Raw genomic sequence first — 22779 nt, 5'->3', positions numbered from 1 at the left:
AAATTATTTTTTTTAAAAATTATAAAATCTGAAATTTCTGAAAAAAAATGAAATGATTTTTTTAATTTTTTTTTAAATATGAAGAAAAAAATATAATTTTCAAATTAAAAAAAATTAATGGTCGAAAATTTAATTTTAACAGTTTTTTTAATTATTTTTTTAATGATTTTTGAATTTATTTTCATATTTTTTTAATTTAAAAATAATTTTAATTTTTTAATTATGTGGACTGCCACGTGGCAGAAGTTGCACAGTCAGCAACTGCCACGTGGCAAAACCCATGCCATATCATCAAAAATGTGGGGCCATGGACCTTTTTCAAACAAATTTTTTTTTACAGGGATGTTTTTCAAACTTTATTTTTACAGGGACGAAAATCATATTTAAGCCTTCAATTTTTAACCAAAATCCATATTCTTCGTTCAATTCTGGAAATCAATTAAATCTTCCCCAATTCATTGCATAATCTCTATTCTTCCCCAATTAATTCTAGAAATAATTCTCTCTTTGTTCTTCTTCTGCTCGTCCTCATAGACGCTTGAAAACATATAATTTGCATTCCATACTTGGGTTGTGTACAAATTCAAATTTATCTCAACCCATTCACAGCTTTGAAAGTGTTTGTGGTGAGGTTCTCTACTTTTTCGGTTCTGCTGCGTTAGTTTCGCATTCGTCGATGTGGGTTTTATGGTGCTCCATCGTTCTCACCGTCCGACTGCGCCATGAACATCAATTGTCGTTTTGGTTCGTTGGTGTATAATTTTTGGGTTTTCTTTCTCTCCCTCTTGATGGAAAAAAAAAAAAAAAACTTGGTTGTGAGGTGATGAATTTATGGCAACAACTTTTTCATGAAACACGACGATGGGGAAAGGAAATTGAAATAGGCTTAAGAGTTGTTTGCAATTGGACAAGTTTGCTTTGAATTTCATTCCCAATTTCTCAATGATATGTCGATTGATTTTCTGGGATTCTTCTTTTAATTAATTGAAATAATAAATCAAAACTTTTTTTTAGTTTCCTTAAAAAAAAAATTAGTTTCTAAATTGTATAATAATCTGGAATTGCCACGTGAACTACTCATACATAGTCAGCAAGTGACACCTAAACAAGAATATGCCAAACCATCCAAAAAGTGGGTCTAAGGAGTATTTTAAAAAACAAAAAAATTTGCAGGGATGAATTTCAAAAAAAAAAAATTACCAGGGACCAAAACCCAAACTTGCTAAAAATGTAACGATTTTCGTTTTTAATCCTCCTAAAAAAATGCATGTTTATGTCAATATAAAATTATCCAGCACACAATTTTAATTTGTATTAAATTCAAAGTTGTTTAACAAATTTAAATTTTTAAATCCTCCAAAAGTTTTAAATTTTTGAATGAAATTTTTCACAAATATTTATAACATTTAAAAAGTCCATCCATAATAAATGAGTTTAAAATTTGATTTCTAGATCTAAATTTTTATTACTTTTACCTTGAAATCTTGACGCTAATTAACATACATGTAAGAAACCATTCAAATTTTTTAAAGTTTACACTAATTAAATAAATTTTAATTTAACAAGAACTAAAAATACATTAAATTGTTATTAACTTATTTAAAATGTTATTAAATTATTTAACACTTATTTTTATCTTAGTTGATTTTTAATTATAAAAGTAACATTATTTATCTTAGTTTTTTTTTTCTGTCAAAAAAAAAAAAAACTTTCTTCATTTTCAAAGTTTTGTGTAAATAGGACTGAACAAATTCTTTAATTAAGTAATACATATTTATGGAAAAAAGTTTTTAAACTCATTAATTAATATATTTAATTTGCTATATTTTTGGATAAATAAATTGCAATCAAACAAACAAGACAAAGGGACTCCTGCAAAAGTATGCGACAGGGACATGACAACAAAAGTAGTGCATATGAATCTGAATCTCTCTTATGCTTCCGTGTAATATGGGATTCCATTCCACATCTCAATTTAGCAAGGCAAAGTCTTCTGAGTTCTGAATTAAGACAGACCAGTTCTGAATTAAGTAAGGTCTGTCTTTGCCTGTGTGTCGCCTTTAATTTAATCATCATCCGTAATCACTTTTTTTTTTTTTTTTTTTTTTGTTTGAGAAATCATCAGTAATCACTTATTTGTCGATTATTATATGTGAATCCAAACATGCATGAAGAACCATTGTAAATTGTATTTTAATTTAATGTTTTTCTAGAGTCTACTCTAGACCCTCTTTTATTGAGATTTCTGTCAAACACTTCTCTTATGTACACTGCACTCCTTTTTCTTCAATTTGGCTGTTTTAGGTAATGAATCTGGCTCGTGAATTATTTCTGTAGCTGGAAGGAAATATGAAAGTTGACTTCTCTGCTCTTTTATTCTATCATAAATAATTTACCATCATTAATTAGTACTATCATTCATTCCCAATTATGAACTTGATCAAACTTTAATCATTGCTTTTTCAAACATATCTACTGTTCTGACTGAGTTCAGTTCATTGGTTTCTTACTGATTCACCAGATGCTGCTGGATCCATAGAAAACTGCTTTTTAAATCAGGCCATTACTTGAAGATCAAGAAGTAATGGCAAATTTCCAGATTCCAAAAAAATTAGTATCTGATTGGAAACCTAGCAATTCAATTAATGATCAGATTCGGGCGGATTCAGTCTGCATGGCCGGTAATCGGAATTCTGATAAGTTACCAGATATGAAATGGTGGCTACATGTGAAAAGTAACTTGGATTGTGAACCAAATTATTCCTGCAAGACTGAGCTTGGTTCATTCTATGCTGAATTTCTTGATGGAAATGTCAAGAATGGAGAAGATCAATCTATCATTGACTTTGACGATCTTTCTTATATTGGAAGTGATAATTTATCGGTTGATCAGCCTCATCATGTCTCTCCTATTACATGTATGAAAGACAACAATAATGCTAGAATGCGAAAAATTGAGGCTTCATTGAACAATGATTTACATTTTACTCCCAAGAAGAAAGATCAGAAGGACTTCGGATTTTCAGATGTTGGTTTTTTGGACTGTGATGTTTCCAATTTCTTGGTCTCAGAAAAAACGTCATCACATTTGATGGGAAACGAGAAACCTGGGCCTTGGTGGCGCACTGCTGGTAAAGATGAGTTGGCCTCCTTTGTTGCTCAGAGATCTGTTGAGCATGTTGAAAATTGTGATCTCCCTCATCCTCAGCCTAAGAGTTTTGCTCAGAGATTCTCTAAGGGTGTTGATCATGATAAGATTCTACCATCATCTTTAAACCAGAAAGCTGAGACTGGTTCTTTGAATGCCGATGGTTATGCATCTGGAACAACGCCTACTTCAAGCTGTTCTTTTCAGGATTCTAACAGTCGTTTCAGGTAATGCTCAACTGAATTTCTTTACAGTTTTTTTACCTGTAATATATGCCATCCACGGTCATTTAATTAGGAAGAGGATTATGTTTCTTCATGTTTAAATTATTTAACTCCTAAGGCAACTGTGAAACTTGTCTAGGTCTCGGGTTATTATTCCATTGTTCGTTAGATGGTACTCATTTTTAAAGCTTAGTGCTAATGTTACCGTATCCATTGTTCCATACTTCAAGTAATACGAGGACGCCCGCCTCTTCATAATTTTACTAATTTGAATGGGTTTCAAAGTTGATTTTATCTTTTTTATACCTCAGTACTGGGGTGGTGATGAATGATGATGGTCCTTCCCATCACTTTACCAACTGTAATGTGTTTATGAATTCCCATGATAGGAGAAAGTTGTCGTAAATTCAAACCATGCACCATTAAGTGGCATCCTAGACCCACTTCACTCGTGGCTCATCCAGGATAAGGATATTTTAATTTTGTTGGATCTCCTTGTTCGACAGACTTAATTTTAAATGTATAGAGCTGCTAACATATGCAGGGTATCAAACAATTTGTGAATTTAATTTTAAAAAATTGTGAGTTTTTCTAAAGTTTAAGAATATATTCCCCCACTCTCTTCTCATTATATGCTTAAATTCCTTGAAAGATATGTTTTTGCTTCTTACTTTGCCATTCCATTATCCCCCCATGAAATATTCTTAGTTATGGACATGCACTAGTTAATTTTTAACCATTGTTCTCCAACATTACACTAGTTTTAGTTACAGACCTTTAAGTTGCATTTTGTATGCCACCAAGTTAAACAAAGTGCGTTGACTGTGGGTTCTGTTATGTTTTAAACGCTTATATGGCATGCTTGCATAAGTTTTGTTGAAGTCATGAATTGGAGATAATTTTATTGTTGCGCTGATGCTAAACGTGCTTGGAAATTGAACAACACAGAGATATATGTTAGTTGTTATTCTAGAGTTATTGAATTCCTAAACTATGAATGAAAACAATTTTTAAAAATTTGCAGCATGGTATCTGTATCCACAATACATGCTAGTCATATTTCAATTCGAAACAAAAATGAACGATATAAATCGTTATCTGTATCTATTCTGGATATGAATTACCGCAGCCGCAGGAATCTCGATTCATTTTGATGAATCTTATGAATAGCAACTTGCTCCCGAATCACACTATTCATATTCTGCTGTATGTGCAGCCTTGAAACGGGCCATGTCCCGGCACCTGGTTTTTTAAAGGCATGTTAGTGTTGATCTTTTCCATTTATTTTATAAAAGAATAGAATCAGCTGAAAACAAATAATCCAAGATAGAATCATCATTGAAGAGCTCTAGAATACTGTGTTTCTAGTCCCTTCCTACAGTGTTTTTTTCCCACCCTGTCTAAACAGTGTTTTCCCTCTCCATTTTTGTCCCCCTTTAGTCGCCTTATCTTGTTTAAAGATGGTACTCTTTCTTTGGTCCTTACCTGTTTTCTTTTATTTACTGCTCTGCTGTGTTTTTTTGTTCACGTCGCTTATTTTCTTCGATCTACGATTTGGGAATTAGGTCTTCCAAATCACGATTTGAATATTTATTCGATAACCATGATTTGTAGCCGTTCAGATTGTCAAAATTTAGAATGCTTTGTCAAACATTGATGACATTTGACAGGCCCGTGTGATAGAGGGAAACAGTTAGAAGGAGATGAGCATTAATATAATGGGATAGGTCGCATTTGTCAAGTGGAGAAAGAGATTGAGTATCATTTCTATATGTTAAAGAGGATAGGCCACATTTGTCGAGTAGAGAGAGAGAGAGATTGAGTAGTCATTTCTATATGTTAAAGGCTACTGTTCCATTGTTTTCACCATTAATATCATTTAGTTCACTGAATTTCTAGTCCTATCACATTGTTTCTTTAATTGTTTTTGGGAAGTAATGTTTTACAACTTCTATACAGTTCAGTAGAAATTTCCTGATTATGCTAACTTAAATTTTTTGTCAAACTATGCGGTTCTACACGTTCAGTTCCGGCCAGAGCAAAGATTCTGGCTCGATCAACAAAGATTGTCAAATAAATCCTGAGAATAGCAGCATTACTGAGCTGTTAGAAGCACTGTGTCATTCTCAAACAAGAGCAAGAGAGGCTGAGAAAGCAGCGCAAGAAGCCTACAACGAGAAGGAGCATATCCTGAGTCTTTTCTTTAAACAGGCTTCTCAACTCTTTGCATACAAACAGTGGTACTACATGCTGCAGCTCGAGAACCTCTGCCTTCAACTCAGAAACAAAAACCAACCATTGCTAAATCTCTTTCCACACAGGCGAATGCAACTTAAGAAAAACCGCAACAAAGCTGAAAAGAGAAAGATTAATAACAGAAAATGTGGGATTGGAAAATGTGTCGTCGCTTTTGCAGTGGGTTTAAGCCTTGCTGGTGCAGGTCTACTTCTTGGTTGGACCATGGGATGGATGTTTCCTTCAATGTAAATAATGACATCTGGGTTCAGACATTGACTAAGGTTGTTTGAGTGCTTCTTCTATGCTCTTCTTGAGTTTTAGTTCTTTTGTGTTGATATGATTCAAAAGATTGTATATATGATGGTATTGGTATCCATTGGTTCAATTTCCATCATTTGTAAATATTCCTCCTTTGTTAAGAACCGTTAGTTGTATGTATATATTTAAAGATGACATTTGTGTAGAAACAATGTGGGTGATGTTTGCCATGCAAGGCTTTGTATATACTACATGTATGTCTGACTGTTCATTTCCTTGAGAAAATCTTTGAAATTTTTGCATTATTTAGGAAATTGGTTTGAACAAGTTTGTGTAGAAAAAGAAATTGCAGTTATAGATACCAGGAAGTGGACTGTGGGTGCAGGAAATATTCTCATTCAACTGTGTTATGTGTATATGATGTGAAACTTTCCAACACTAAACCAACAATTTCCCTGCAGGTTTTTTATTTAGTTCTTTAACTGCAGTCTTTTTGGAAGGAAAAAAATCCTGTCAGCTTGTAGATTCCTTTATTTAGAAAGATAATGATGGTAGGTTTTAAGTAGTTGGCTATAGTTTATGACTTGGGCAATATAAATTGATGCGCATCCACTTTAGGTACGATAAATATGGGAATTGAAAAGGGCACAGCTTTAAAAAAACAAAAAATCTCGGTAATAATGTGAATACGGATGAAAATTAAAAGAGATGAAAATACCCGTGTAACATAACAAAAATTCAGAGGTAAATCTGAGTCAGATTATCTGAGCACACCAACCACATTACTTTTCTCCTAAAAAAACATTACTTATGTAATACCATATTTTGAAGGAAGGAGGAAAACAAAAACTCCAAAACCAAGCAAGATACATAAAGTCATAAATCCATATTTCCATTAATATTGTTGCTCACTCCCTAGTTTTGTTTGCACCTGAGAATATACTCTAGTAAATAACTGTAGGGGGGAACAGTTTCTCAGCTTAAACAAAATTTAATTAGTGGTTCAAACACCACGAGTTTCATCTTTGCTTCCGGCTATAGCACAAAAGGAAGAAAAAGAGAAATGAAGCCAAATTTACTTTGATTATATAATAACTACATGATCCACATTTAAAATGATTTTTGAACTATTACACATACTAACTTTGGGAGCTTGCAATTGTAAAATACTGGAAAGTAACAATTATATTATACAGTTCAGATGATATGATGATGTGCAACCTATCAAACAAAAATTGACTTGTTTTCAAGATTCTATTGACACCTTTGCTGTGCTTTCTATAGATTCTATGGTATCAATACTCGTCCAAGTATGTATAAAGCGTGTCATCCTTCTTAGACTTCCGTCTGCTTAATAAGGCCTTCAGGAGACGTTTGCTTTTACTCGGGAATTGTTCTACGTCTTTACCATTATCTCTTTCAGCCGATAACCGCATTGAAGCTGATTTGCGTGGCTCAGAAGGGTACTGGTAGGAACATAAATGAAGCAGCAGTTAAATAAACTACAGAATTCATTGCCAATGCGTTGGGTAAGCATACAACCATGATTAAGGTCACTTACTCTTTGTTTTGTATTAGAAGGATTTGGTGTGATTGGTCTGCTTGGTTTTGGAGTAGTTGATCTACTCAAATTTGGTGTTGTAGGTCTACTAGACCGAGATCCAGTACGCAGAAGTGGGAACCGATATGGTGAAACTGACCGCTTATCTTCAATACATGTAAAAAAATATTGTAAATTCAAATCATGATGAGTTTACACCTTCAACCATTATGTGAAAATGACAGAAATGTGGAGGAAACCAATATGGAAAAAACACTAGTAAGTAATGGATTTGGATTGTCTGCTCGCAAATCTCACGCAGTCAACACATTGGTGACCGTTGGATCAAAATTCGACAGTCCAGATTTCAAGCTCGGTATTTTAGAGTTCTAAAAGAAAAATCAAAATCTGCTTGGTTTCTGCACCATCCAATATTTTTATCAAACAACCACTAAAGTGCTGACTGCATGAATGAATTTGTGACTAGAGCAAATCCAAATCCATAAGTAATAACCAAATCAATGAACTTTTGGGGTAACATTTTATAGTATATGCGTACAAACCTAAATCTTTCTTGGGCATGGTGGAAGTGAATGAAAAGGGTCCAGGTCTCTGAGGTTGTACAGAAGGTGATGGGGAACGCCCTTTACTGCATCAAAATAATAATAAAATCAAGATCCTTATTGAGCCATTGACCAACTTAATCCCATAATATCATGTAGCATTTGTAGTTACCTTGTTGTTGTAGATGTTGGTGTTTCTCTAATTGTAGCTCGAACAGCTTTGGGATATAAACAGAATAAATGCAACATAAGATTTTCTGTAGTAGTCTCTTACATAAGTGAAATCAAAATATTATGGAGTAAAAAGAGATACCATTCCTAAAGTGAGGCCACTCTTCTTCGTCATCAAGGCTGCATCCTACATATTTTGACTTTGTGAGGTTGGCACCAACCATGGTCTCCCCAACTGAAATTATATGAGGAATGTGATCATTTAACAACATATACACAATTCTAATAGTAATAGAATTAAGGAAAATGTTATACATGCCTGGTAAGATATAACGTTTGTGATATTTTGGAGTACTAATCACCAATGACTGTTGGGAACGCCCCCCGTGATCCGCAAACCCTTGGTAACTCCTCATTCTCTAATGTACCACATTAAGGAAAAACAATGTCAGAGATATTCGTAAGATATATCTTCCCTAATATAATAAATAATTCAACCTTCAACAATTCATGTAACTAAGAAAATAAAAGGGACTATCATCAAACTCAGCTGTAGATGCAAAGTATGCTTTGAATTGAATGCAGCAAAGTAAGTATCTTCATAAAATTTTAAACATCCACGCAAATACCAGGGTTTTTTGTGTGTGCGTGTGTCTGTGTCTAATACCAGGGTACTGTTGAAACAAGCCTTTCACTCAAATCAATAACTAAGGACGACAGTTTCGTTTGATCTTTCATACTTTTTAGGATACAGTTATTGAAAGGGATGTTCACCATACTACCAATATGAGTAAAAAAATCATGTGACTCTAAGTTGTTATTGTACTTGCTAATGACGAAGAATTTAGTTTATCTATATTATCAAGTACATTTAATAATATTATAATACTATCATAAGATTAAGCAGCATAGAACGAGAATGTACTGTCAGGACAAAACCGAAAGTAAAGATGTTTTGTGACTGCAGAACTCTCACTTTCTATTCCTTTTTTCGTCTATCTTTTTTTAATACTAAATAAATGCAAAGATCTTCGAGAAGTACATAATACAGAGAACTCTTGGTTCTCTTCAATGAATACAAAGCTAAGCAGTAAAAAGATTTAGATACTCAGGTGTTTTGTGAATGTTCTAATGTCTATCAGTGAAAAAAGGAAACCAGCTAGACATGAAATGCTTTTCAGCATAATTTTAAATATGAAATTCAAATATCAGTATCTCAAAACAATGAGGATATTATTTCCTATCTCAAGAAATAAATGTTGCCTAAAAGTCATGTCGATGATTTCAACATATCATGATAGCGGCAGTATGATAGAGGCAGTTCAATTGCTCATCTTAACAATTACTTTCAGCGTCGATTTACTGCACTTTATCTGGAGGTGCTCGATTATACCTGTTCAATACAAGATACACGTAGCTCTGCTCCAGAAACTTCAACAACCTTCTCATCCAACAAGTCGTTCACTTTATAGGTCACAGAACCTAAATGGTCCACTGTATTTACAAGAGCTTTGATGGCATAATCCTTCAGTGTTTCTACGACTCTGAAAACATAAGATAGAATGAGAAAGGAAGGGTATAGAGAATACGACGGTATCAACAATTAGGCATAAATTTATACCAGCTTTAGCATAGAAACTCACATCTGTTTCTGATCATCGTTGGTATATGAGAGTTCAAAATATTCAGCTGCAGAATACAACTGTGTTCTCAGATTTTTTAAATCCTACATGAAGAGATGAAAAGTTAAATTCAAAAATAATTAGCAAAAAACTAAGCTCTATTCTACTCTGAACTAAGCAACAGATGCATTAGGCAATGATCATAACAGTTAAATCGAGATTCAAAATAGCCGAAAAAGTAGCAAAACATATGTACCTTGAGGCTATCATCAAAGAGCAAGCTCTGCTGCATATAAACCTCATCAAAATTGGAAGCTTCTTGAGAAAAAGGCGGTGTTGAAGAAGTTGTGACCTTCCCCATGAATGAAAGTAAAGGAAGAAGGACCACCTTATCAACCAAAATAAAAAATAAACAAAATTAATAGGAAATACAAATTCAGTGAAAGAGAAAAAGATCAAAACCAAAATCAACACTTTCCTTTAGACTAAGGTTGTGTAAACAAAAAGCCCTAAAATAAATAAAATATACAATTCATCACAACAATTGAATCTAAGAAGCTGAATAAAGAAGGGGACAACCTCATTTCTAACAAATTATAAAATACCAAAAAGCTGATTATGTTACAAAAGAATAGCTGTAACATATATAGTGCTTTAACAAAATCAAGTGCAAATTAAAACAATAAAACTAAACAGCATATACATAACTGTTCTAAACACCTCTGAGACAATTCTGCAACTATAACAGACAAAAAGTTAAACTAAACAGCATAATTTCATCATTGTTTTTTTCTTCTAAATCTTCACCAACACAACACTCACATTTTATTAAATTTCCCTCAAAAGCAAAGCCAACCCATTCCTTAAAATCATCAAAAGTTGCAAAATTTAAAACAACATGTATAAATAAATAAGAAAACATAAACTGGGTTAAGTGAAGTTTGTTGAATCATCAATTACCTGTTTTTTTCCACTAAGAGCGACCAAGTTGTTTACTTGAAGCGGTTAATAAAACAAAGGAAGTAGCTTTTGAGAGAACCTTGGAAGGTGAAAAAACCCACTTTTGTATTTGAAACAAAATGTCAAAGAAACACGCTTTGTGAGCACTAACTAAAACGGTTAGGTGTTTTGGTTTTTGACCAAAAACAAAGGAAAGGGACAGCTTAAAATAAATCAAAAGTTTCAAACATGTACAGTTGGAGAATAGAAAGAGGAGAGCACGTCTGAATCAATGAAGGATTAGGAGAATAATAATTTTGAATTTATTACTAATTTTTTTGTTAATAAAATGAAAATAAAAAACAAAAAGAAATGTGAATATGAATGAATTGTGTGCTTTGGGAGACAGAAAATGTGTGAGTAGAGCTGTGGTGGTGGCTGAAGCTTCAAGGACAGGCCCACCTCTGATAAATTGGCTCCTTTTTTTAATAATATTATTATTATTTTTTGTATTTAAAATAATATTTTTATTTATTTTGTGAATTTGATATCTTAAGCGCCTAATTGTTATTATTCTCTCGAACTAGTTAGAACATACAATGCAAGCTGATTTTTTTTGTTTTGAAAAAGCCAAAACAATATATATATATATATAATTATCACCTATAAACACTTTAGCACAAAGAGTGCAAAAACCTCGAGACACAATCAGAGTTCAAACAATCTTGTACAACGCCAATAAGGCGCAAAAACAAAAGAAAAGGAGAAAACAAACTAAACAACTGAGTGTAAGCAGGTTAAAGGACTCTGCCGCCACGTTTGATAATCAAAATCAAAATTAGCATATTTCGATTTCAACCACCAAAATGAATGAAGTTTTACCCTTTCACCTAATGCTATCAAGTTGTCTTGTTTTCTTTGAAAGATGTTAATTCATAATTATTTTCTTTTGATCAACTAGCTTAGCGGCTAGAGAAATTCACCTTAAAGGTGAATAAATAGGATGTTCGGGACTTAAACTCTTGTCCCAGCATATAATATGTGTTATTCTATCATGTGAGTTAAGTTCAAGGAGACAATTCAATATTTTTTATTAAGTTCAAAGATAAATTTTATTATTTTATTTTGTTTTTGTTTATTTATTAGGAGTATTTTTTTTTTTCGACAACTTTATTAGGAGTATTTGTTTTGTTCATTTTTGGAATGGTGTGTTTGATTTTTCAAAATGGAGCAAGTGGAACTGTGGAAGACACAAACACAAGGTTTTACGGTTTTACCTTTACGGGGTTTCTGTTTCTTGACTTGTTGTATTTGTCCAGTTGTGACGGGAATGATTGCAAAAATATAATTAAATCATTCCACATGCAAACTTTGTATTTTTTTTTTCAAATGAATACAACTAATATGACTCAAGATTCAGGGTATGCAGGGGAATCTTCACATTCTTAATTTGAACTATTATATTACTTCATATTAATGCCTCTCAATTTATTTTGACCAGAAATTGCAATTAGCAAAAAATGTATTTTGAATTTGAAATAAATCGAAGTCTATATATTTCAAAATAAAAATTTGTCCCCGTGAGCATAGTTCAGTTGGCAGGAACAATGCATTGTTATATGCAGGGGTCATTGTTCGAATCTCGGGCACCCCACTTATTCACCTTATAAGGTGAATTATAGCCACTAAATTACCTGACAAAAAAGAATTTAAATGATATGTCTTCACAAATTGCACTAGTGTAAATTAGTATTTCACTTTTATGTTTATATGCAACTAGTATAGTATTACGTTTTTTTTTTTTTTTTTTCTGTAACCGGTGTAAAGAATTTTTAGATGTCTAAGTGGGAGTTAACTCTAAAATATCGAGTAAAAATTAACTCTAGTTGAGTTAATGGAATTAACAATTTTAAAAGGGAGAAGGACAATTTTCAAACAGTATAGTATTCTCCACTAGCTCAAGACTCGTGTATATTAGGCTTGAACACACAAGTCCAGACCTTGTACTCAGCTATCCATTGATTCCATTTATACCGAGACTTTGTACCCAGGCCTGCTTCAAAGATTTTGGTGGCTTAAGACGAAACTACAATTTGGACTATGTGAGCATTTGTAGATGCAAAATCATTAATAATTATGAGTGCAACAAAATATTCCATCATATCTTTTTAAATGCGAAGTTTTTCAATACTTTTAACTTCGAAAAACTTCTTTCTACACATGCAACAATCATCGACATAATTAAGAGAATTCGATAAGCAATTGAAAAACATTCGACAAAGTTAAGAATTTCAAATGATGTCATCGAAACATTTGACATAGATATTTGTAATACTTTCAATATAGAAAAAAGATCATTTGTGTAATATCCGACAAATCCTTAAGAGAAAATGCAACCTCGAAATTTGTACAAGATTCTTTTAATTCATTATTATCCAATGATTTCAAGGTTCTTGCATCAAATAAAAATTCAACAATACATTAAAATACTTCTAACCATTCAAATCTAATTTTTAATGAAGTTATCGCCATATCAACAACCACAAAAAAACGACGGATTCTAAAATATTCATCAGAGATGATTGTATTTGTTCATTATATTGTCTTTTTCTAAATCTACGGACATTTTGTTAGAAGTATCATCTCTATACATATATCAAATGCAAGGCTTTTAAGGGTGTGTTTGGTTGTGAAGAGAAATTGTGAAGAGAGAAGTAGGTAAGAGATAATTTGAGAAGAGAGAAAAAAGTGAGAGATTGAGTAGATTTGATGTAATGTTTGGTAGAAGAGAAAGATAAGAGAGATAGAAGAGAGAATAATGTAATTGCTTTTAAAAGACAAAAATACCCTTAAACAAAATAATAAAATAAAAACTAAATAATTGTTTGGAGTAGAAAAGTATAATTTATGTTCCCTTTTGTGAAAAAAATAAGTTATATTACCCGCCATATATTTTTTTTTATCAACGTTAACTAAAACATGTATTTGAATTAATTAAAAAATAATCATTTTTATTAAGTTATAGTACGGAAGTGTGGTTAATTTTTTTATAATACGTAAGAAAATAAGTTAATTTTTTTATACGGAAGTGTGGTTCATATTATTTGTGTTGCTAAGTTAATTTATTTTGAGGATTTTTTACTATGAAATTAATTAAAAGTGCAGTAAACTTCACCTACATTATATAGCACAACCATTCACTTATATGTTTACGTTTTTGTCATTTCTTGATGCAATGGAGGGCATAACTGGAAAATTGCAAAGATTGCAACTCTCTCGCCTGTTTCTTCTCATCCATGAGGAGACTAAAAAACACTGGGTCCCACAGATTTCAACTCTCTCTTCTCTCTTTCTCACCACAGCCAAACAAGAGAAGTGTAGGATTTCTCTCCTATTTCTCTCTCTTCAACTTCTCTCTCTCCTTTTTCTCCTCTACCAAACACACCGTAAGCGATAGTCATGTTATATTCAAAGTGTTCATTTCAGTACTTTTCAAAGTTTAACATTATACCTTGTACTTTTAAAAAAAATAAAAAATAATTAGGGGTCATATTCTATACCTATAACAACTTAATCCCGTCTGTAACAAAAATAAAATAGAAATTAGTTTATGTTATGTTCGTACTAAAAATAAAATAGTCCTAATTCATTATAAATTATATCAGATAGAGACTTAAGTGTTAGAGATTAATTTGAATTTTATTATTTGAATCTTTGAAAGAAAAAAAGAAAGTAGAATTGACAAAATCACAAAATATATAGTATAATTTAAAAAGAATTGGTTAATGATAAAAGTGGATACGTACGGTTTTAAAGGAGGAAAATGAGGAGAGGCAACTGACGGTTGTAAGTAGTAGAGTAGACTGTAGAGTCCATCCATCCAGCCAACAACCAACAAAAAGCACAGTCCCGCCGATTGGAGTTACAGGTCACTGCACTGCTCAACTCTGTCTATGTCTATGTCCATGTCCAGTCCAAAAAGATAAACAAAATCAACCAGACAAGCAACTCTTCCTTCATACACTCTCTTTGCCATTACCATCTTTACATTCTTTTCCTAATTGAATGCAAAATATTACTTCTTCAACTCTCGATTATAAGCAACTTTTTTTTACATTTTAGGTTTATTTCACGTACAACATTTTTTTTTTATTGAATGAACCTAACAAAAAAAATTGTTTATAATTGAGAATATAATAACAATTAATTAAAAAGAGCGTATACCTAACGTTTATCAAATTTGAATATCACTAAAAACAAGATGTCCCTAATCATCATCTTCATGCTAACAAAAATGTTCCTAAATCGTACTCAGCAATTTTGTATTCTTTTACAAGGGTATTAATATTTAAAAGAATGGATGATTTAAACTCGTAATTTTATTTGAAATATATATTGCATTTCAGCAGTATTTAGCTGTTTTGAATTTGTTAAAAAAAAAAAGGAAAAAGAAAAACGTTTTTGAAATGTAGTTTAAAATTTAAATATTAAGCACAGTTCAAAATTGATTAGTAGGACACGAGTGCTAAAGATAAATTAAAAACGCTAAGACATCGGCTGTTTAGAGACCATCCCATATTTTTATTATAACTAGTATAGTGACCCGTGCCAGCACGGGAAATAATTTTTTTTTTTGATCATATGTATAGATTTTATATTATGTTATCTTAAAAGTTATAATTGTGGTTATAATTTAAATTCGATATGAAAAAAATATCATCTTAATTTTGTATATATTTTGAAATATCTAAACATTGTATATAACGATAAAAGTATTTGGATTATTATACTTGTACTAATTATTTGTTGTATAAGATGCACTCATTGTTAAACTTAGCATATGTAATATTTTTGCAAAAAATACGCTGACTTAATGTATAATAATATTTGTTGACAAAATGTATTTTATTAATCATAAAAACTAAAAAAATATGTTTTTTTTTTATATAATAGTCAGTGCCACATGCATACACGTAGTCGGTAAATGCAAACGTTTAATTTTTTTACGGGTGTGTATAAATATAGTTTGGGCTACAAAAATGTCGATTGTTATTTGTTTTTAATTTTTACAAAACAAATGGTTTAATGTAAATATTGTATTTTAGGGTAACAACGATGTAAAAAAAAAAAAAGGTTCCGCAGATTGTTAAACCTGAAAAGTGCATGAATTAATAGTCAATGACAGGGGGATCTGCTTATATAGAAATTGCATGTCTATAATGACCAGTACGCCTTACAAAGAAATTAAAAATAAAACGACTTCCAAACAATAGGCAACTTTAGTTTTCGAAATTATAGCAATAACAATTCTAAAACATAACCAATGATCATACTTTTTTGAAAAATTTCACGATACACAACATTTGTGGTCTCCTTACAAACATTATTATCTTCATCCAGGATGACCAACTTCAGACCTTTTCTTGAAGTTACTCGAGAGACAGCGACATAAAGTTGTCCATGCGTGAACACAGGCTTAAGAAGATAAACCCCCACTTGAGATAAAGATTGACCCTCACTTTTATGTATTGTCATTGCAAAACAACACGTCAATGGAAATTGCCTGCGCCTGAATTTGAAGGATAGTCCTGGATCACTCGGAATAAGATTCATCCTGGGAATGAATACACTGGTACCTTCCCCTTTTCCTGTAATTACAGTATCAACTATCGTGCTCTTCCCTAGATGTGTAACTATCAGCCTCGTACCATTACACAGTCCATTAGCATGATCGATGTTTCTCATCAGCATAACTGGACATCTCACCCTTAGTTTCAACCGGTGATTTGGAATTCTAGAGCTCTTAATACCATTAAAAAATTCTGTTAATGCATTTTAAGTGGAGTACGCAAAGAGAAGTGCAGTGGATACAACACTAACAAAACATATCTCAGTGGAGACATGTTTTTACTTTGAAGTTTTATGTTACCTCTTAATGCATTTTAAGTGCAGCTTTTCCTTTTAAAGTTGCATAATGACACATCATTTGTTCTGATTCTCATCGATGACAATTACAACATGTTATGGCCTTAAAAAAAAAAAAACATATCATTATGTCTTGAAATATGCCTATTTTCACTTCTGTCATTGTCATAAAAACTAAAAATGATAGTAAGAGAATATATGCAATGCAACAGAAAAAATGATATTAAAGTTACGACTCAATTCTTAATCGAAAAAAGTTTCTTTCAGCTTAACTCAAACTAAAAAAATAAGCTTATTTCTAAAGGATTTCCCAAGACATTATTTATTTAACGCGAAAATAAATAGATATAGGAACTGCTACAAAATGATGTCATGAATGCTCACTAATATAGATAACGTGACAAATTAATCAATTAAAGAACAGATAATGTGAACAAATTAATCAAGATATACATAGTGGAAAGCTATATATGACATTTTTATGGCGTCGACAGTAGGTTCTAGATTAACCTTATGCTGTTTGTTTTATCTGTGGGTGTGTTGGTGTCAGTTTTGCGCTGCTATTACGTGATGTAGCCGTTGGCTAGGAGGCTTTTGTGTGTGCATAATTGCTGATGCGTACGCTTGGCTTTTCTATTTTTTAGTTGCAGGTATTTCGGCCTATTGTAGTGCAACTGTGATTTTTTATAGGATCTTTGTGGGCATTAGGTTGTGAGACAGGGGTACTCTCGTGTAGGCAGCACCACGGTTTGTCGTGGTACTTTGTTGGGTTTGGTCTTTGATTAAGGCAACCTCGTGTACACCTCGGCCTCATGATTTTTTGGGTGAAGGCATGTTGCCTTTGTTGGTTCTTGTATTCATCCTCTGTTCATTTCCGCAAGTGCTTGGCGTTTCCTACGCCCTCTCGATGAAGAATAATATTTACCGTCTAAAAAAAAATAGTGAAAAGCTCTCTGGTGTGTCTACTTTGTTAGGTAGCCTTGAATTTATATCTGTTTTACTTAAGCTATTGTTTTCTTATGTGCATCCACTCGTATTTAAATTCTTTCTTTCTATTCTATATATTGTTGTATAAACATGTTCTCACAAAATAAAAAATATTCAATAGTGTATTTTTTTATTTTTTTTGAAAGAATATTGTATTTGTTTATTATCATTACTTAAATAGATAAATATATTTATTGAGATAGACATACAATACTTTGAGCACGACTATGTTAACCATTTTTCTAAACTGTGCCTTTTTAGCCAAAGAATAAAAAAATGCAAAAATTAGATCGTAAACAAAACGAAAATGGTGCATAGATTTCGTAATAAGTACAATAAACATTACTCGGAATATTCAGACGCTTCCTACGTTCAATAAGATACCATCGGCCAGTAACTGCCATGTCGCATCCCATACTATATCAGGGCTCGTCATTGTGCTAGTGGTTAAGAGATGCACAAACAACCAACGTAATTGATTGCCCGAACCTAACTCACCATTTTCCGTGATACCATCTATAAACTCTCTGTCATCATCAAGTAATCCCAAAGCAGAGCATGCTTCCTGGAACGTGTCATAGGTATGTCCATTAACTGTTTTTATATATTAACCCCAAAGTAGAGCATGCTTAGTTACAAATAATATATTTATATTAATGTAATACATTTGCAAATGTTTGGTCTAGTGGTAAAAAGATAGATCTTGGACATTAAAGACAAATCAATAAATTATATCAACCTGTGATAAAATAAAATGGACCGGTTTTCCCTTTTTATTTTAATAGTACTTATTATTTTAATCTATTAATGTCTAATTATAGTTATAAAAAATTGAATTTTTTATTTATTACTATAATTATTAATCTTTGACGGTAAAGAGAATGTCCTCATTAAAATTAAATTTTTTGTTATATATTATAATGAGATGACTTATTTTGAAAACTTCATTACTCATTAAGGAGAGTACGCATTAAAACTAATATTTTATTGAAAAAATTTCAATTTGATAACTTATTTAGAAAGTTTGTATTACAATAATATCATTTAAATTGCTTCTCATTCTCTTAAATATTTGTCTTCCTTCGCAAGTTTCTTTTATGAAATAAATATTATATAATTATAGTATTTTCTTTAGGAATATAATTATAATATTTAAAATCTTAACAAAATTATTTTAACCATGCAGTAGATTTAAAATGATTTAAATTTAAAAAAAAATCAAAGTATTTTCATTTATACTTGTTCAACAGATAAAAAATATTAAAGTAGATGAATGTTATTTCAATTTATTTATAAAAAATCCATGAATAAAAACTGAAGAAGGAAACAGAAACTGTAACATTGGAAATGGAAACAGAAACAATGCAGCAAGAATCTATGAATACAGATACTCCACTGCAGATTACCCTTGAGGCCGCAGAGGGAGCAGCAAGGCTCGGTGCAACAACATCTCCCGTCCAGGGGGATGTTTCCATTAATCATTCAGAGGATATATCATCATCAATTCCGACATCAGTGGTAATTGATACTTCTCATACTCCTGTTATTATTAATAATACATTCACGGAACTTGAGAATGTATCTGATGAAATTGTTAGATATGATGTAGAAGAAAACCATGAACATATTTTATCTCCCGTCCGTGAGAAAGCCTTAGATGTCAATAGCATTGTGGCTTCGGAGGGTGCTCCAATACATCCGGTTCTAGAGAAGGATTTAAATTTTATGCAAGATTGGTTAGCGAAGGCTGCTGTTAATAATGAGGTACTATTTAATGCGGTAATTTCAAAGTCATAGAAAAAAAAAAAAATGTGCAAAAGGTTGCATACAAAACCCGCTCTCAGGGTCCCCGCCCACCGTTTAAATGAATATTATTTATTGGAATATCAGGGAGACTCCTCTAGTGCGGTTTGTTCTCATATCTTTCGGGAAGGGAATTGGTGTGCAGATGGCCTGGCAGCCTTGGGGCATGATATGCAAGACACTTTGTGGTTCACTCTGTTGCCTCCCTCTTTAGGGGCGGATTTTTCTAGGGACAGAAATGAGATGCCGAACTATAGATCTTTTTATCTACTTATGTTTCTAGTTTTCTGTAAATATTTATTTTTCTTTAGAGGGTATTGGCTTAGTCCCCCCTCATTGTAATTCTTTTTCCTTTTTTTAATAAAATATACGTATTGGAAAGGCGGTAGAGGATGGGGGTGTCTATTGGGTGCCAACCTAGTTGGGATGCTTCAGACTCTCCCGGATGCCCAACCTTTCTCTTGGCCTTATAAAAAAAAATTATTTATAAAAAATAAGATTAAAACAATTATATCTATAAAAAAAATTAAATTTTCATTTTTAATTATAATTATTAAATTTTTGTGTTTGGTCCAATTAATGCATACATAATAAGCAAATAAAAAACCTTAGAATAGTAAAATTATTTTAATGCATACATCATGACCAAATACAAAAAGTATCATAAAAAAATAACCGTACAAATGTCAAATACATGAGAATGCTTGGTTTGGTCCATGGTGTCGTGTGTCAAGAGTAGGCTTTGAAGAACTTTGTTTTCATATATAATATAGACAATAGAGGTCTATGTCTTTTTGTTGTTGGTCATAATCATCTAAAAGTTCGTTTTAAAAAAATATCATCTTGTATTTTATATATTAAAATTAAAATATTAACAGTGTCTGAAAGTATATGTATCACTTCAAGCGCATTAAAAGTTTTGGTCAATGATAATGTCTGTTTTTTTTTTTTGTTTTGATAAATGGTCATTGATAATGTCTATTGAATGGTGAATATTTATTCATTAATCATTTCCTTGGAAAATTATTACCTTTAAAAGTTGTGGTTAACAATAATGCAATAATTGTGCTTTATTTTTGAAGGAATTGTGCTTTAACTTAAGATGCAAAGTTAAATGGCTATATTTTTATTGCTAAATGGATAGCACTACCATGAGAGAAAAATGAGCATTTAATGTGTACCATATATTCGAAATGAACTATCAATATCATTGTGAATAAAACGGTTCGACATAAATAGATAGCACATTTTAATTCAACATAAACGGTTCAATAACTTCTTTTTTAGAAAAAAAAAAGATACGGTTCAATAACTTTTTTTTTGTCGAATGAAAGTATTTTAGATTGTTTTATTTTAATGCTTGTATTTTACTCCTATCAATGAAGATCATTACAAATGGATCGGACAAAGTGATATGAATTCAAAAAAAAAAACTAATCTTGGTAATTTTGATTATAGATGGAACAATTTTCAATTTTAACGTTACTAAAAAATTCAAAAATTAAAAATCAAAATTGCAAGACAATCTTTTGATTCATTAAAACCATTTCTAAAGATTAAGAAAATTGGTCTATGTTCATATCCCACACAAAGTCATAGGGTGAAGGATTTGAACCACAATGTTCATTGTCTCTTAAGAAGATCTATAATTGTATTTTGGTGCTCATTAATTTCATTGAATAACAAATTACAAAGAAGCAAATAACAAATTTCTATAATATTCAATAAGATTTTATCAATTTTAGAATATTTTTAAAAAAATCATAATAAATATATGACAGTTTTTACAATATTTTTTCATAGATGCACTTCAAATTGAAAGTACAACATATTCAATAATCTATAGAAATACTACTATTTGGAATGTAAAATATCATTTACAACACAAATTGTAACTCTAAAGCTAATTAGATGAATAATTGTACAAAAGAATAATCATTGCTTAAAAAACTCATAAAATACATTCATTCTAATCAAAGTGCATAATCCAATTTCTTCAAAGTTCACACCATCTGCTGATTCTTTCATCATCTTCGTCGTTTGAGATGTACTTCTACAACTAAATAAAAGGTGAATAAAGATCAAGATGAATTGACAAAGAAAATATTAGAAATAGAACCGGTCTTAAGAATTAGATCTAAGAAAAAAAATGAGAATAAGAAGTAAAAATGAATAAATTAAAAGAATGATCTCGAGAAAATTATCAAAATTTCAGCATCAAGCTCAAAATTGAGTGAAAATTTAAAACCAAAAAGCACAACTTATAACAATGATGTGAAAATTATGAGTTATAACTCAAAATGATGTGAAAAGTGTGAGCCTCAAACACAATATTTATAACCAATATGTATGAAGCAATCACAAAAAATTTCCCATGTAGTAATTGAAAATAAATTGGTACATTAATTATCAACAATTAGTATGATTAAAATTATAAAAAAAAAAGTAGTCATGATTTTTTTTAGGGGAAACAAATACTCATGATGTACATTTCTATTTAATTTTTTTTATTTAAATGTGTAAAAAAAATTGTAAATGTGTTCAAAAACCAAATGTATAATTCTTTTTATATAAAATGTATTTAAACACATTTTTTTAAATATGTATTTACACACGAAAAAATATGTAAATAAATCAACCTTTGACTCGACAATTGATACTCCAAATTTCATGATGTGAATGGGAGATATCGAAAACGAATTCAATCGGTTTCATTTTTATAGATACAAAAATAAATGATCTAATATAATCGCGGAGAAAATAATATAAAAAAAAGACATAAAAAAAAAGAGGTAAACAAAAAAATTGGAGTCAAACAACCTTATTGTCCATTAGAATAATTTCATGATGTAAATAAGTCAAATATGTATTTCGGTACTATATATATTTTTTTTTTTAAATTTCAGTTACCATCTAAATGTCAATTTTGGTTCCAAAAACTTTTTTTTCCGGTCAAATAAAAAAGTCACACATCATAAGTGAATAATATCTTTTCCAATCAGTCATGATATTATTTGACCATAATTTAAGCAATCAACCATTATAAATCATCTATGATATTTATTTGCATGATTGTTATTTTTTCTGCCCTTTTTTTTCGGTTACATAAAACTAAATGGATCCAAATTCGTTTTTCTTTTTTCTTTGAGAGGAAGGTTTTTCCTTATTATTAAGGAAAATCGAATCATATTGTGTTTAATTGTTTTAATGCCACTTTGAATAAAATATCTTTGATATAATTACAATCAAATCAATTGTTTCACATCATTTATAAAAAAAAAAAAAAATTGTCCAACATCATGATTATTATTATTACGAAAATAAAAATTAAGAAATGTATAACATTATTTTTGTTTTTGTT

At 31.1% G+C, this 22779-nt stretch overlaps 2 protein-coding genes across 3 annotated transcripts; one reads left to right on the top strand and one right to left on the bottom strand.

The window, feature by feature from the left end:
- The first annotated feature begins 1849 nt into the window (after positions 1 to 1849).
- LOC11425198 (uncharacterized) lies at positions 1850 to 6173 on the top strand. 2 transcript variants are annotated; one of them, XM_003602229.4, is made up of 3 exons: positions 1850 to 2030; positions 2522 to 3375; positions 5400 to 6173. In XM_003602229.4, exons 2-3 carry the CDS (start codon positions 2585 to 2587, stop codon positions 5857 to 5859), a joined length of 1251 nt encoding a protein of 416 aa, XP_003602277.1. In that variant the 5' UTR covers positions 1850 to 2030; positions 2522 to 2584; the 3' UTR covers positions 5860 to 6173. The 2 variants fall into 2 exon arrangements, with proteins under 2 accessions (XP_003602277.1, XP_024634039.1); XM_024778271.2 differs by having other exon boundaries at positions 1850 to 2035.
- A 748-nt stretch (positions 6174 to 6921) lies between these two features.
- Positions 6922 to 11120, bottom strand: LOC11441477 (protein ABIL2). Its single transcript, XM_003602228.4, has 10 exons — positions 10725 to 11120; positions 10021 to 10152; positions 9786 to 9868; positions 9536 to 9686; positions 8462 to 8561; positions 8285 to 8377; positions 8144 to 8189; positions 7972 to 8057; positions 7430 to 7575; positions 6922 to 7334 (listed from the first exon to the last, which is right to left on the bottom strand). Exons 2-10 carry the CDS (start codon positions 10123 to 10125, stop codon positions 7164 to 7166), a joined length of 981 nt encoding a protein of 326 aa, XP_003602276.1. The 5' UTR covers positions 10126 to 10152; positions 10725 to 11120; the 3' UTR covers positions 6922 to 7163.
- Positions 11121 to 22779: the final 11659 nt, after the last annotated feature.

This window comes from Medicago truncatula, chromosome 3, assembly GCF_003473485.1.
Source record: "Medicago truncatula cultivar Jemalong A17 chromosome 3, MtrunA17r5.0-ANR, whole genome shotgun sequence".
NCBI lineage: Eukaryota > Viridiplantae > Streptophyta > Magnoliopsida > Fabales > Fabaceae > Medicago > Medicago truncatula.
Note: the sequence above shows the minus strand (reverse complement) of the source record. Positions and strands in the feature narration are given on the sequence as shown.